We start from the raw sequence: 15,608 nt of genomic DNA on the forward strand, positions 1-15,608 counted from the left end.
AGATCCGGGTGCAGAATTCCCCACCCACCTTAATGACGATCAGAGCAGTGAGAAGTGATGATCTGTAACTCACAGCTTGAGCACAGCAATGCTCCCATAGTGGCTTAGCTTCTGGGTGAGCTGTGGTGTTGTGTAGGATATGGGAGGAACAGATCTGCAGGAGTGGGATGGAGCTGCCTGAAGGATCTTTGATCTCCATATACCTTCAGGCCATGGTGATAATTTGCTGATGTTGTTGCAGTTGGAAACATTTTCCAGCCCTTTAATATATTTTTGTGTGTGACAGGGGATGGTTTGGACTTTTGGCTTCTTGAAGTTGTGATTAAACAGCTCTGTGGAAAAGAGTGTTTCTTGAAATTGGCTCTTTAACCCCAGGGCCTGATATGGGGAGAATCTGGAAGTTTTAGCAACGTGAAGACCCCGATTCTTTGTAATTAGTTTGTTATATTGGCAATGACTGGGCTTTTGTAGAACCATGTTCCATCAAAAGACAGCAGGAAACCAAAAATTAATGCCCTGTTCATTCATAACCATTCTTAATTAACAGGATAGATGATTCAACTAGCTAAGGGGTTAATTTTGCATTACCAAGGTATCCTGGACTCTTCTCAGACTCTGTAAGGTGATGCACTGTGTACTATAAACTGTCCATGGGAGTTATTGGATGGTCAGAGGATCACAGAAATGGTTTTGGCTGAAAGAGACCTTTCAGATCATCAAGTTCAACTGTGAACCCAGCACTGCCAGGTCACCACTAATCCATGTCCCTCAGCACCACATTCCCTACTGCCAGGTCACCGCTAAACCACATCCCTCAGCACCACATCTCCCCAGATGTTAGTGACATTTTTGGAGCTGTTTTGAAACCCCTAGTGAAATGTATGAGACAGAGCAGGTCAATTGGCAGTTCAAAAATTCTGCTCATTTTCTGGGACTTGAATTTATTTGCAGAAATTAAGTGAAGCAGGGTGATTCCACAACAAAAAACCTAATGTCAGGCAACGTGATTCTTCTCACATCACAATAAGCGGCTGGACTTTGTTGTTGTTGTTGTTGTTAAATTCTGTTATTGGCCTTTTAATGGCATTGGGATTATTTTTTTAATGGGCAAATCAGCAAGGAGCATTGTGTGAATAGGCCACATGTCTGCCAGACCCTTTATTTTTTAACATGTGGTAGTAACTTCTGGTGAAATCTGATCCAGCTACAAATAAGACACGGTCATTTAAGCAACGCTCCTAATCGTAGCAGCATCTCCCACCATGATAAGACTCCTGCTTCTGGTCCAAAGATGAGGATAGACTAGTTGTTAATGTGGTTTGCCCTGCAACATAGCCAGCAGTAATAAAGGCAGGCTGTTGTTATTTGGGAGCAGAGAGTCATTTAATGTTCTAACTCTCAACTTAGCTTGTCTCCAACTTGCTAAAATGTTCCATGACAAGCATTGAGTGGTGCAGATAAATCCCTGTTGGGAAGGGCATGCATGGTTTACTGGGTGTGCAGGCTTTCCAGGAACACTCCAACATAAAGGAGAACAGAGTGCTGCTCGAAGCAGGAGCCGTTGCAGGGCTTGGAAGATGTCCTAGATGAGACCCTGTGTTTCCTGGTCAAGCAGACAAAGCTTGGGGAGGGTGGGTTTACATTAGATGTTTGGAAGAAATTCTTTACAGTGAAGATAGTGAGACACTAGAATAGGCTGCCCAGGGAGGTCACGGATGCCCCCTCTCTGGAGGTGTTCAGGGCCAGGCTGGATGAGTCCATGAACAACGTGGTCTAGTGGGAGGTGTCCCTGCCCGTGGCAGGGGGTTGGAACTGGATGAGCTTTAAGATTCCTTCCAACCCAAACCATTCTGTGAATCTATGAATTTTCAGTGCAGTATCAGCAGTGGGATTCTGCTTCAGAAGGTGCATTTTAAAAGGAACGTTTTTATGATTGGAATCTGTTTCAGATGATAACTTGGAACAGGAAACAACACAGCCCCAGAATAACATTATTAATATGGCAGGCCCCAGCGGTGATGCATGGGAGAGATGCAAGCCACCCAATTTCACTTACTGGGGTGACTCTGAAACCTAAAGATTATAAGTAAAATTAGGTTTTTAACCTCTCTTGCTGTGGGCAGTCTGAGAATGCCTCCCATGGTTATTTTTTTCAGTTGACAAAAAAATCCCAGCTGTTCCCTGCTTAGCCTCCAAACCTTCAGCAACCTCCCAGAAAACCTACATGCTTCCTTGCAGTCATTTGAGAATTGGAATTGTTTTCAAGATTCTTCCAACCTGTAGCTACTTATTTACTTGTTAGCTCCATGTCTGATGTAGGAAATGGGTGTGTAGGTCCTCCCTCAGCTCTATTCCAGATGCAGTTTTTAAAACCTCCTATAAATGTCCTTCTTCCTCCTTGCTAGTCCAGTCAGTGTTGAGTAACACATCTGAGAGATGGCAGATTGTGTGTGAAGATCCCAAAAAGGCCAAACCCAACAGCTCTGTCAGATTCCCATCCTGGGGTTTTGGACTGTAGAGGTATTGGCTATATGGTAGATTGACCTCATTGAGGCACCACCCTCATTGTGGGTGATGAAACACTGGTCCAGGCTGCCCAGAGAAGTTGTGGAGTCTCCTTCTCTGGGGAGATTCCAAACCTACCTAGATACCGTGATCCTGGGCAACCTGCTCTGGGTGCCCCTGCTCTAGCAGACTGGGTGGATTAGATGATCCCCAGAGGTCTCTTCCAACCCCTACCGTGCTGGGATTCTGCTCTGTATCTAGAGAAGGTTGGATGGACAAAGCCTACAGTGGGAATGCATGCCATAGACAATAATCCTGACTTAACCTCTAAATTTTCCTTAACCTCTCCAGGGTTCTTTCTTTGACCTGTATTTTGTTGGAGTATCCCTTCTAGGAAAGCAATTATTGCCAGCCCTGTGGGTGTTTGCTGTAAACCAGGTTTTGCTGTACTGGAGCAGTTGTGGTCATGAGCTCTGTAGTTTAAGCATCAGTTCTAGTTTCTAACCCTTTCTTCTTCATAACCTGAAAGAAATTAATTTTGGTTTCAGGGTTTCCATGGCTTATCTCGGTGTGGTAGTGACTCTGGGCGTTGCTTCTGGCTTTTGTGTTTAAAGATACATTGAACTAGGGAGAAAAGAAAAGGATTTTTGTCAGGTTTTAGATCAATTATTGCTTTATTCCAGTTGCATTAGAAGCTTGAGGAGTGGAGACTTTCAAGAGCAAACCTTATTTTTACAAACAGGAGGCAGCAACTGAAAACCCTGCTTATTTGATGAGTGAGGCAGGAATTTAAAGGAAAAAATTAATTAGTTGTCCTCACGAATCCTTCCTTTGATAGCTTCATGAGTAAGTAGTGAGAAGCTTTCCATGAGTTTCTTGAGCATTTCTGTTAAGTGCCCCCACAGAGATACTCGGTCTCACAAGACTGCAGTTTAATCTAGCTCAAGGACTTTACAAACTCCACAAACCAAAGACCTCTTTTCTTTTCTCTTTCCTTTTTTATTTTTTTTAAATCCATACTCTGGAAATCTTTAGCAGCATCAGTTAACCACCAGGGTAGTGCTGATGCTGAGCTGTGAGGCATTTCAGTGTCTTCCCATAGAAAAAAATAGCCTGCACTTAATACCTGTTAACCTATCCAGTTGTTTCTATTCCCTTCTTTTATTTTTAACCTGGTTAAATAGATCTCTCTGTTTATTGCTGTGGCATTGCCTTAAAAATCCACAGGGTGTTCAGGGTGCTGGTTGATGAGGTGCTTGACATGAGCTGGCAGTGTGCTCTGGCAGCCCACAAAAACCAAGTGTGCACTGGGTTGAATCCAAGGAAGTGTGATCAGCAGGTCAAGGGAGGTGATTCTGCCCCTCTGCTCCTGTGAGACCTCAGCTAGAGTACTGCAGCCAGCTCTGGTGCTCCCAGCACAAGTAGGACATGGGTCTGTTGGAAAAGGTCCAGAGGAGGCCACAAAGATGATCAGAGGGCTGGAGCTCCTCTCTTACAAAGACAGGCTAAGTGAATTGGGTCTGTCAGCCTGGAGAAGGGAAAGCTTTGGGAGACCTTAGTGTGACCTTCCAGTTACCTGAAGGGGGATACAGGAGAGGTGGGGAGGGACTTTTTGGAAGGAGCTTGTAGTGATGGGACTAGGGATAATGGTTTTAAACCAGAGCATGGTAGATACAGAGTGGACATTACAAAGAAATTCTTTACTGTGCAGGTGGTGAGACACTGGAAGTTGTGGATGCCCCCTCCCTGGAGGTGTTCAAGGCTAGTGAGAGGTGTCCTGGCCCAGAACAGGAGGCTTGGAAATAGATGGTTTTTCAAGATCACTTCCAACCAAGCCATTCTGTGACCAAATCACTCGATGAAGACCTCTTGAGTCCTGAATTTCTTACCCTTACACATCAGTGCTATGTTTTGCTATTCTATAAATGAAGTGGAAAACTCCAAATGCTCAGAATGAAACCAGACTTCCTTTTTTCATTTAGAAATTTCCCTTTAGAGTCTCAGGTATTGATTTCAGTGCATGAAAAATACCTAACCCTGAACACTCATAGAATCATCACAGAATCAATATGGTTGGAAAAGACCTCAAAGATCATCAAGTCCAACCTCTCACCCAAGACTTCATGACTTGTGCTCCAGTTTTATGGGGCGTTGGTGGTATAGTGGTGAGCATAGCTGCCTTCCAAGCAGTTGACCCGGGTTCGATTCCCGGCCAACGCAGGTGGAGTTTTTGTGGTGCTGAATGGTACTGCTGGCAGCCAGGGAACTGTGCTGGGGGGCCCCATCCTCTTCAATATCTTGCTTGGTGCCATGGTTGAGTTGATTAGATGGTATTGGATGCGATGATGTTGAAGGTCTCTTCCAACCTGTTTTGGTTTTGGACTACTAAACCATGGATTCAAGTGCCACATCCAGTCCAGGGATGGTGACTCCACCACCTCCCTGGGCAGCCCATTCCAATGGCTAACAACTCCCTCTGTGAAGAACTTTCTCCTCACCTCGAGTTTAAACTTCCCCTGGTGCAGTTTGAGACTGTGTCCTCTTGTTCTGGTGCTGGTTCCTGGCGTTTTGAAGGTTTCCACACAAGAAAAGCTGGTGTTAGGATAGACACATAATGATTTTAAATGCATAAACAGCAGCACCATCAAAACTGCACATTTTCAAGGTTAGACTTCCACACAAGAAAAGCTAATGTTAGGAGAGGCACATAACGATTTACATTGTGTAAACAGCAACATCTAACCTTGAAAATTCCCAGAGTTTTGAAGATTTCCATGCAAGAAAAGCTGGTGTTAGGATAGACCCACTTGTGGTCTCAAACCCACCATGATTTGTCCTGTGGAAAAGTTGTTTTAGGGTATACTTTTATTGAGACAGAAACTGTGACCTTACCAGTGTATGAGATTCCAAGACTCATATAGGAACAAGGTAAAACCACAGGTAGGAATTGCTGAATAATTACCTTTAGACCAACCTGAGCAAGAACCTTCCCAAGAGGGCAAGCTCATTTAATGGTTCCTAAAACTCAATCTTGTGGATGTCAATGGTCATGCTTGATTATTTGCGGCGGTGTTTTATGAAAAAGCAATAAAAATACATTGGGAGAGTACAGAGGAAAAAAGGGAACAATAAATGGCTTTAGTTTTTCAATTGAGTCCCTTCGGTGCGAACAGGTAAAGGCTGCGCTTCATGCTGCTGTGCCTTAGCCATTTGAAGTGTGTGGATTTGTGTGTGTAGCTACCCAAAACACTGCTGTGCTCTGCTAGCTTATGATCGACAAGAGACCGGCAATGAGAGGGAAAAAATTCCGGTGTTTGTTTGAGAGAGAAAGCAATTACAGTTACGGTAAAAGGATTAACCTGCTTTTCCAGCTACCTCTCCCCTCCTCTGCAAGGCCCTTTGGAGAGCCGCACTAACAAGTACAAAGCTTGGGCAAGAGGTAGAAAACACCACATCTTAATGCTGTAGATTATTCCTGGTGTTAATTAAACTCTTCCCCTTCTTTCATTCCCCCTTTTGGGCTCTGAAAAAAAGCCTCATGGTATCATAGTATCAGGCAGGGTTGGAAGGGACCACAAGGATCATCTAGTGCCAACTCCCCTGCCATGGGCAGGGACACCCCACACTAGATCAGGCTGGCCAGAGCCTCATCCAGCCTGGGCTTAAACACCTCCAGGGATGGGGCCTCAACCACCTCCCTGGACAACCCATTCCAGGGCTTCACCACTCTCATGGTGAAGAACCTCCTCCTCACCTCCAGCCTGAATCTCCCCACCTCCAGCTTCATTCCATTCCCCCTAGTCCTATCACTACCTGATATCCTGAGAAGTCCCTCCCCAGCCTTCTTGTAGGCCCCCTTCAGAGAATCCTTCTAGGATTCTGGTAGGGCTTGGAAGGGACCTCTAAAGATCTCTGAGTCCAAACACCCCTGCCAAAGCAGGATCGCTTAGGGTGGGTCACACAGGAATCCATCCAGGTGGGTTTTGAAAGTCTCCAGAGAAGGAGACTCCACAACTTCTCTGAGCGCCTGCTCCAGGGCTCTGTCACCCTCATAGTAAAGTTTCTCCTGTGTTCCAGCTTGTATCCTTTGTTCCTTGGCCTGTTACTGGCCACCACCAAAAAGAGCCTGGCACCTTCATCTTGATGCTCATTCCTCAGACATTTATAGGCACTGGTAAGATCTCTTCTTGACCTTCTCTTCTCAAGACTAAACAGCCCCAGGTCTCTCAGTCTTTCTTCATAGGGGAGATGGTCATGTCCCCTAATCATTCTCATAGCTCTCTGGTAGACTCTCCAGCAGATCCCTGTCTCTCTTGAATTGTGGAGTCCAAAACTGTGTACAGTATTCCAGGTGTGGTCTTACCACAGCAGAGTAGAGAGGGAGGAGAGCTCCCACACTAGCAAGTGCTGCAGAACTGACAATAGAATAGCCCCAAGTACCTCCTGACTTGTTTAACCAGAGGCATCATTGTGTGTGTTCAGTACAAATGTAGGTTACTTGGACGTGGTGTTGTGAAGAACTTGGGGAGCAGGTAGCACAGCTTGGAGAATAAGCTGGTCCTCACGTGATTTGAAGTGTTAAAGGTAGGCTGAGTGTTTTGGTGGATAAAACACTGGCCTTTCGACCTTGGTTCCCATCCAGCTAGAGATCTGGAAATAAATGAGTTTACTGCTGACACTCCAATCCCTGCAGACAAAACTTCACACCAAAATGCCCCCATGTATCATTTGTCACATCTGGCATCTGCTGCTAAGAAAAGAGCAAGAAGCGACCTGGTGCAGAGATGTAATCATCTTTCACCTTCCTGCTGGGGGTGGGAGTGTAACAGGGACAATCCAGAAACGCTTTCAAGTCTGGACCTCTGAGCCACCTCCAGTCAGCGCTGTCTTCTGCAGACGTGTTACTTGTAGGAAATCACCTGCCATTAGGTTTGTGCAAGGCTTTTGAAGTAGATTGGCTTGAAAGTCAGGAAAGGTTTCTTTTGTTGTTGTTGGGTTTGTGGTTGGGTGTTTTTTTTTTTTTTAAAGGAATGCTGTGAAAAAGTTGTCCTTGTAGGAGTCAATCTGAACATGTACAATATTTGCTGCTCTGGTTGGAACAGCTCGATGTGTTTATTACGTGTAATTGCACCTGGCAGCATTTCTGGTGCTTCTGAATCTTAAATTTCCCTGAAACAAACAAACAAAAAAACCAACCCCAAACCATATCACTATTTGGCCACACAGTAAAAAAAAGCAGCAGCTGCTGTATAAAAATATTTGTATTCTTTGAAGGCTGGAGTGCATTAAAGTTCTTCAATCCTAGAGATAGATTCTGATTTGTCTTTTTTAGGCTGAAGTGATAAGCCAGAAACGCTTTGTGAAGCACACCCATAATTTATTAAATCCTGCCATTTCAGCATCAATGGGCAAGTTGCAGAATAGGATTATCTGCCCAGAGGAGATGGTAATTTCCAAGGCAGGGTGTGCTTGGAAACCCAGAGGAGAGAGGAACTGGAGTTTGGTTTGCTGGGTTCTGCTAACTTCCCTCCTGTGGCCATCGAGCCATAGGACCATGGCATTTCCTTCTGCACAAGCGTTCACACTGAGGAGAGAGGAATGCAGAATAGCAGTAGCTGTGGGGAATGGGAAAATTTAACCCTTCACAGCCTGGCTTGCTTCTGGAGATGTGTTGGGTGATGGCTTGCCATTGTTCTGCACTGTGGCTGTCCATTGGGCTAGCCTCCAAAGAAGGAAGTAGGAGGAACACGGGTTTGATCTTAACACATAGCTGAGGGCTTTGCCATTGCCACCTTGAAGGTTTGAGGTAGAAAGCTGTGTTTGCTGATTTTCCTCTCCCAGGGAGATTGTGGGGTTTTCAGAAAGGATGTGATAAATATCAGGCTTTCAGTTGCTTTGAGAAAATACTTCACTCTCAGAACACAGTGTGTGAAGCATGGGATGCTTTTGGTGTGTTTTTGCCAGTCAAGCACTGCTCCTAAATTCTATTAGAGTGTTTTCAAAGAAAATAAGCAGCTCAGAGCTGTATCTGTTGAATTTGCCTCTTGAGTTTGGCCAGGTAAACCTCCAAGCAGGAGAGAAGAGAGAGGAAAGGTGCCTTATCTGTATGTATTTGTGGCTTTGATGAACATTATTTATTCCTGAGCCTCTGTGCCATCTCTGTACTGCTCGGCTTAGTGAGAGCAAACAGATCAAGAGACATTTCAAGTAATAGGTTTGAGAAGTAGGTGGGGATAATGCTCAGATGTGTAATTCAAGCTCTTACTGCAGAGGCTGCAAAGGATTGGTTGCCATCTGGACATGCTGTTAGGTGGTCCACTCTTCCTTTCTTCAGACCTATGGAGAAAAAAAAAAGCTGCAGATAGCTGCTCCCTTCAAAAGAGAGAGCTTTTGGAAGGATTGTCTCAGCATTCTCATTCTCAGGTCTTCATTTAGATAATGTGACTTCCCTAAGTCCCTGGAAGTCAATAAGGTTTATACCAGAGCCTTGGCACTCTATAAATTAAATATTAGGAGCAGTGTTTGAAGTTTAAAGCCTTCCCTCCTCCTGCTAGCTGAGATTTTCTGCTGCTGAGCTTTTTTCTTTATGCCTGAGCACCTTGCTGACAAGTGCTAATAACAAAATGCCAAGAGAGGGTCCAGTTGGAGTTACCACACATTAAACATTCTGAACTTGTCCTTTTGCTCATAGATTGTGCATAATTAATAATTAAACGGTTTCAGTTGTAATGGGTTGACCTCCTTGAACTGTTCATTATTCACAAGGCAAAGGCATCACTCAAACTTTTTTTTCCTATCACCCTTCCCTGTTCTCACTGTGCGTGCACAGTTTGGAGGAATCAGAGCCCAGTCCTGTCTTCTCCTGCAGCAGATCCCATTGTGGGAGTGTTGCTTGGATGCTTAAGGAAGTAGCCAGGCTTGGGAATAAGCTGCCTGGGGATACAGAGATCAGTGGTACATCAACCCTTGCAACCATCTGAGTCTTTGCTGCCATGTTAGCAGCACCCATAGTACAGATGTCTACATGACACTAGTTAGAAGATCTAGTATTTAAGGAAAATTAAAGAACCATTTCCCAGTGTAAAATTACTATGCCCATTCCTCACTCCTTTAAAATCTGGAGGTTCTACTGATATGATGTGGAGGTGTTCAAGAAACATGTGGACATAATGCTTTGGGACATGGTTTAATAGCCATGGTGGTCTTCGGTTGACAGTTGGACCCGATGATTGTAGAGGTTTCTTCCAACTAAAACAACTCTATGATGCTATCTCAGCATACAGGTTGGTATAAAATAAAGGCAAGACATGGGAATGCAGCCAGATCAGTCCCTGTGGTTGCGTCAGATGTGACTATTGCAGCACACAGACAATGTAGACTTGGTAGAGACATGTAGCTTTGCTTTGTTTCTTCATACACCCATCTCTTTGAGTGTCAGCCAAGGTCTGGGGAAGTTCAGGATGCAATATAGGATTTTGTGTGGTGTTGGACAGTGTTTTCTTTTCTACAACAACATCATCATTGCTCAAGTTACAGAGGTGACAATACCTGCACTTTCTCCCATTAAAAATGGTTCTGACCACAAAATCCTCTCATCTGTCTACTGCTCAAAAGATTGTGCATGGAAAACATCAGAAACTGAAATCTTTAGGTCCTTGGTTTGCCTGGGTAGGTACTGCTGGAGGTTTTCCTCTTTCAGACAAAGGTAAAATGCAGCATTTAAGGCACCTTTTCAGTGTCCACCTTCAGAAGTTTAGGGTCTGTGCTTTCCAGGTTTAGCTGCAACCAGAATCTTCTAAGCAGCAGAGTAAGATAATGGTTGGAGATGATGATCTTAAAGATCTTTTCCATACAAAATGATTCAATAATTATTCTCCCCTGTCTTACCTGTGTAAAGTAACCATTGGCTCCTATGGACAGGAGCGAGATTAAAGATTGTATCTGGACTGATCTTTTTGCCTTCAAACATGTTTCCTTGAGATTGATGCTCTCTCCCAAAAGGCTTTCAATTCATCAGGCAAATAGACAGAAAATTTATGGGTGCCCAGCGTAAAATCCTTGGGAAGGCTATTAAAAGCATCTGGTTTACATATGGAGATCCAGTTGGTGTCCATCTCTACCCATGCCCACCCACAAAAGCTCTTCCTGAGCTCTTGGCAACAAACCAACCAGAAAAGGGTTGCTAAGTTCTGGCCCAGAGCTGCCCAGGGCAGTGATGGATTCCCCACCCCAGGAGAAGTTTCAAAGCTGTGGAGATGTGGTGCTGAGGGACGTGGTTGAGTAGTGATCAGGCAGTGCCAGGTTAACAGTTGGACTTGATCATCTTAAAAGTCTCCTCCAACCAAAATTATTCTGCAGTTCTAGTAGCTGACAGGTCTGCAGCAGATTAGAGTAGGATGTGGTTGAAATACCAGCATTGTACAGAAAGGAAAGAGAGTATTTAACTTTTACTTTCATGCTAGTAAAATTTTCTTGCATGCTTATGGAAGAGCACCTCATCCCCTGACTGTGCTCCATTCCCATGGTGTCAATATCAATGGAGCAGCTTCTTCTCTTGCCTGCACGAACCCTGATGCCAGCTTAGCTTGAGACAGCCAAAGTGAAAAGCTGGTGGCTTCCAAGCAGCTCATCAGCTACTCCTTCCGTTTCATGCTGCGGTTGACTCTGATGGTCTGTCATCTCTTTGGGATTGCAGAAATGATCACTTACCAAATCCGTGTGAAGTGCCCATTGCCTGGCCTCTTCCCCAGCATGGGCTGCTCTGAGCTGGCAGCCCTGTTGGTGAGATGGTTGGAACAAGCTTCTCACTTGGATTTTACTTAAACAGTGGGAGTAAATCGCTGGGCAGAGCCAGTTCCCCAGGGAATGTGCTTTGATTGCTTCGCCTGCTTGTTTTTAGACTGATGAGTAATACATGCCCACAGAGTTTCATAGAATCATGAAATCCCAGGTAGGAAGGGGCATCCAGGAACATCTGGTCCAACCTTTCATGGCAAAGGGTCCAACCTTACAGGCATTGGAATAGATTGCCCAGGGAGGTGTTGGAGTCTGAGTGTTCAGTGTCTGGAGTGTTCAGAAAATGTGTGGACGTAGTACTTTGGGACATGGTTTAAAGGCCATGGTGGTCTTAGGTTGATGGTTGCAGCTGATGATCTTAGACAACAAAACAATTCTAGGATTCCATGAAAAGCCCAGTCTAAACAAACTGGCCCAGTTGAATCTTCAAAGTGCCCAATGTTGAGGACTCCACCACTTTCCTGGGGAGATTATTGCAATGGCTGATGTCCTTGTGAATTATTTCACTTGTGTGTACAATCAGAATCTCCCCAGGAGTAACTTGTACCCATCACCCCTCCTCTTTTCCATGTGACTCCTTTTCAAAAGGGAGTCTCCATCTTCTTTGTAGCCACACTTCAAATACTGAAATACAGTGGTAGGTTCATTTCATACCTGCTCTGCTTTAAGTCCCACCTGGGAAAGCAGCCTTTGCATGGTGGACACGTTCCTGTGTGACCTGCCCTGGGGGATCCTGCTTTGGCTGGGGGGTTGAACTCGGTGATCTCCAGAGGTCACTTTCAACCCTTACCATTCTATGATTCTGTGAAGGTGGAAGCCCAGGAAGGCTCTGCTGGACAAGAGAAGATGATGAGGAGAATCAAAGCCTGCTGAGCTCCACACTCTTGAAGCGAGGCTGGCATTTTGCTCTGTATTTTCTCTATTAACATGAATAATTTTCACACACAGTTCTTTGAAGTGGAGAAAGTTTAATTGCTCTGCTTATTTCCTTGTGTTCCTTCCACTCTCCAGTGGAAACCTTCCTATATTGATGTCATTTATAAGTTTAGAAACAATAACCTCTCCCTCACCCCAGCCTAAGTTCAAAGAGGATTTGGGCATGTTATATCAAACACTCCTTGCATTTAATGGGAGTCTTTGAAAATTGTAAAGCAATTTTGGCTTCTCCTTTTACCTCCTCAGTTACTTTTGATTTAATTGTATTTTCCAGCAGTTTCCAATTGTTGGAATTGGAAACAAAGCCTTAATAAGAGTTCTAGTTAATTTTCTGTCTTGTAATTACCGATCTCATTTTTCTGATAATTGGCCACAGCAATTATATGTATATTTACTAATCACATAGGAGGCTCTGCAGTTGTGTCTATCTGCCACCATTGATAATGGCACACACATTGCAGAGGTGCTTTTATCATCTTCTTTTTTCCACTACATCAAAGCTATTTCCTCCCGCTCCCAATAATGAATACATGCATGCATTTGACACAGTTGTGTGCTAGAGAAATTGTTTGGCTCCCACCAAATGCTGCACGCTCTGAGTTTCTTGCCTGCAGCGCTGGAAGGTTGTATGTAATGATATATTGCTCATCCAAATGGCCAAAGCACTCCAAAGCACAGTGAGATTAAAATAAGTCATTCCTTTGTTAATTTAAATAGGTGCATGTATCATACTTTGCAGGGTACTTTGTGGAGGGATGTCAGGGAGGGAAAAAGCCGCCGAAAGGTATTTTTAATAGCAAATGAGAATAGATGAGAATGGAGTCATTTGCAGCTGCCTGTTTTATGTGGCTCTCTTGTTCCAACTGTAGGTCTAATGAGATGACACTGTTAAAGTACTCTGCAGTGTAATTTCATTACATCCTGAGCTGTTACACTATAAACACAGTGGAGCTCTCTGTCATTCTTGGAAAAACTCCTAAATTCGTAAAGCCCTTTTTTTTTTCCCCCCCTCTTTTTTTTCCTTTTCCTTTTGTTTTTGTTTTTGCAAATGGTGATGGTGTTTCTTCCCTCTCTTTCTTTATTTTTTTACCCCCCTCTCCTGCTCTTAATTTATTTCCTTTTCTCCCCTTTCATAAATGCTAGCTGGTTATTTTCTACCACTTAGACTGGTAAATCCTGTGCTTGGTTGTTTGTCTTTTGGCTGGGTTTTTTTTTTTCTCACACACCCTCCCCCCCCCCCCCCCGTTAAAAATGTTTTCTGCCTTTTAAATCTTGAACAGACAGCGTGTGAGGACAGCCTCTAAAATGAATAAGTGTAAATAAACATGAGTGTAAATAAATAGCGAATGCAGTGAAAGAAACAAAGGTCAACACAAGAATAATTTCACAGCTCTTTGTTAATTACAAGACCATTTGTGTGTTACTTAAATAATCATTAATTTCTCATTTACACTTTCCCTACCTTCCTTTTTACCCTGTGGCTATCATTGTCCTTTTTTCACCTCCCCTCAGTGTCTTTCCACATGTTTTTACCCATTGTGTAATACTCATTAGTGGAAATTCAGTGTTTTATAACACGTTCTCAGAAGGATTTGTACCTTTCTCCCTCAAATTCTCTGTGTGAAAAGGGGACTCTGTCGCTTCGTGGGGGTTTTTTTGCTTGCTTTGTGTCTGTCTGTGTGTGTTTTGTTTTGTTTTGTTTTGTTGTCGCTGTTATATTACTCTCCTTAAAAAAAAAAAAAAAAAGGCAAAATAAAATTATCTTCTCTCCTCTTGACTCTGCTTCTTGTTTCAATCCAATCCCAGGAATCGCCGGTCCTTCCAGCCGGGGAGTTCTCTGAGCCATTTGTACACTTCATCACTCAATGGTAAGCTCGGTTTGCAAACATGCCATGCCCTCAATGTAAATGATACATGCCATTAACTCGGCAGCTCGGCGAGACCTTATGGCTTTCCTTGCATCCTTTCTGAGAGAAGAGGGACTTGGGGGCCTTGGGCAGATGGGGCAGCAAAGCTAAGCAAACTGTTTAAATTATGTAAACGTTATTTACACAAAGGGTCGTAAAAGTACTTACAAGGGTGTTGTGGTTTTGGTTTGAGGTTGGGTTTTTTTTCCCCCCTCCTCTTTTAATAAACCTGCCCCGACTGCGGGTGCAGTCCTGTGCACTGAGCCCCCTCCCAATTCATCTGGGGGCAGAGAGACCACAAAGACATTTGTAATATCAGCATTATTCAGGGGCTTTTTTATATAATATTGCCTATAAATTTGCCTCGATATTTAGCAAGGCAGGCAGCCTTGATTAATTTATTGGCTTTTCAGTAAGTAATTTTTACTGAGAGTCGTATTTTGAAACACACCACTGGGTATATTTTCATTCCTTAAAACTGAATAGTTGATGGAAAACCTTTTAAATTAAGGGAGAAGGAATCTGTGGGATGAAGAATACGGTCCTGGAGTAACTAGAGAATACAAATCTTGAGGGGAAGCTATCCTAAAGAAACAAAGTGAAGGGGTGGGGGGGAATACAGGAGGGAAAAAAAAATCCCCTCAGTCCCCACTGAGAAGGGGACAGCCATTAATATATGGCAGGAGAGACAAGCATGACTGCTGCCAAAATAGAGGAGAGCCCTTAATGTGTGGCAGGATGAAACAAGAACGAATGCTGTAAAAACACACTGTGTTTGAGGGGGAAGCATCTCTTCTGCAAACACACATCCAGGGCTGGATGCTCGGCTGTTCTGAATCAGACACAGCCAGCTCAGCGTGTGCCACTGTGAGTGGCAACCGTGTGGCCAGAGGGAATCCTGCCTTGGGGACACGTCCTGCTCAAAGCCCTGCTCAAAGCCCCAGAACTCTTTAAGTTGAGCTTTCCTGCACTTTCAAGTTCTCTGCTCCACGCCACTGTGGTAAAAGTCCCCTACTAAAATGGAGTTTCTGAATAGAGAGCATAGGAGAAAATACCTCTCAGGACTGATACAGCCTGTAACAAATAACACAGACACAAAAGCAGTCTGATTATCGGTTAATTAAAGTAACTAAATAATTGAAGTTGGTGTAACATAGGCCTCCATTGTCAATAGTTTCAGTTTACAAAGAGCTATTTGGAGGATTCTGCAGCGCAACTAAACCGATGTGCCTGGAGGTCTGCACTACTTCTCCTGGCCAGAAAAATAGATGACAGACTGCTTTAAAAAAAAACACCAAACCCTCAGTGAGGCAGAGGGGAGGGATATAACCTGTGTTAAAATTTCCACAGATGTCAAACTGAAGCATAACTGATGGTGGCTAATAGCCTTGTTTTCCCTGGGGAGGCAGCTACTTTGGACTGTCAGATTAGAACTGCTCCCGACCTGCTCGTCGGGCGAGCTCG

General features: G+C 44.0%; 1 protein-coding gene and 1 non-coding gene across 3 annotated transcripts in view; both read left to right on the forward strand.

The window, feature by feature from the left end:
• The window catches only part of MAP2K5 (mitogen-activated protein kinase kinase 5), a 161,287-nt gene that overhangs the window by 122,419 nt on the left and 23,260 nt on the right, over positions 1 to 15,608 (forward strand). For both annotated transcript variants that reach the window (XM_068143548.1, XM_068143547.1), the window contains one exon: positions 14,044 to 14,105. In XM_068143548.1, coding sequence (XP_067999649.1) covers positions 14,044 to 14,105 — 62 coding nt within the window. The remainder of the gene's footprint in view (positions 1 to 14,043; positions 14,106 to 15,608) is intronic.
• On the forward strand, positions 4,654 to 4,725 carry TRNAG-UCC (transfer RNA glycine (anticodon UCC)). The gene has a single exon. It is a non-coding gene; the product is annotated as a tRNA-Gly (tRNA).

This window comes from Melanerpes formicivorus, unplaced genomic scaffold (genome assembly GCF_026170545.1).
Source record: "Melanerpes formicivorus ecotype bairdi unplaced genomic scaffold, bMelFor1.0.p_v2 SCAF_10, whole genome shotgun sequence".
NCBI classification, from domain to species: domain Eukaryota; kingdom Metazoa; phylum Chordata; class Aves; order Piciformes; family Picidae; genus Melanerpes; species Melanerpes formicivorus.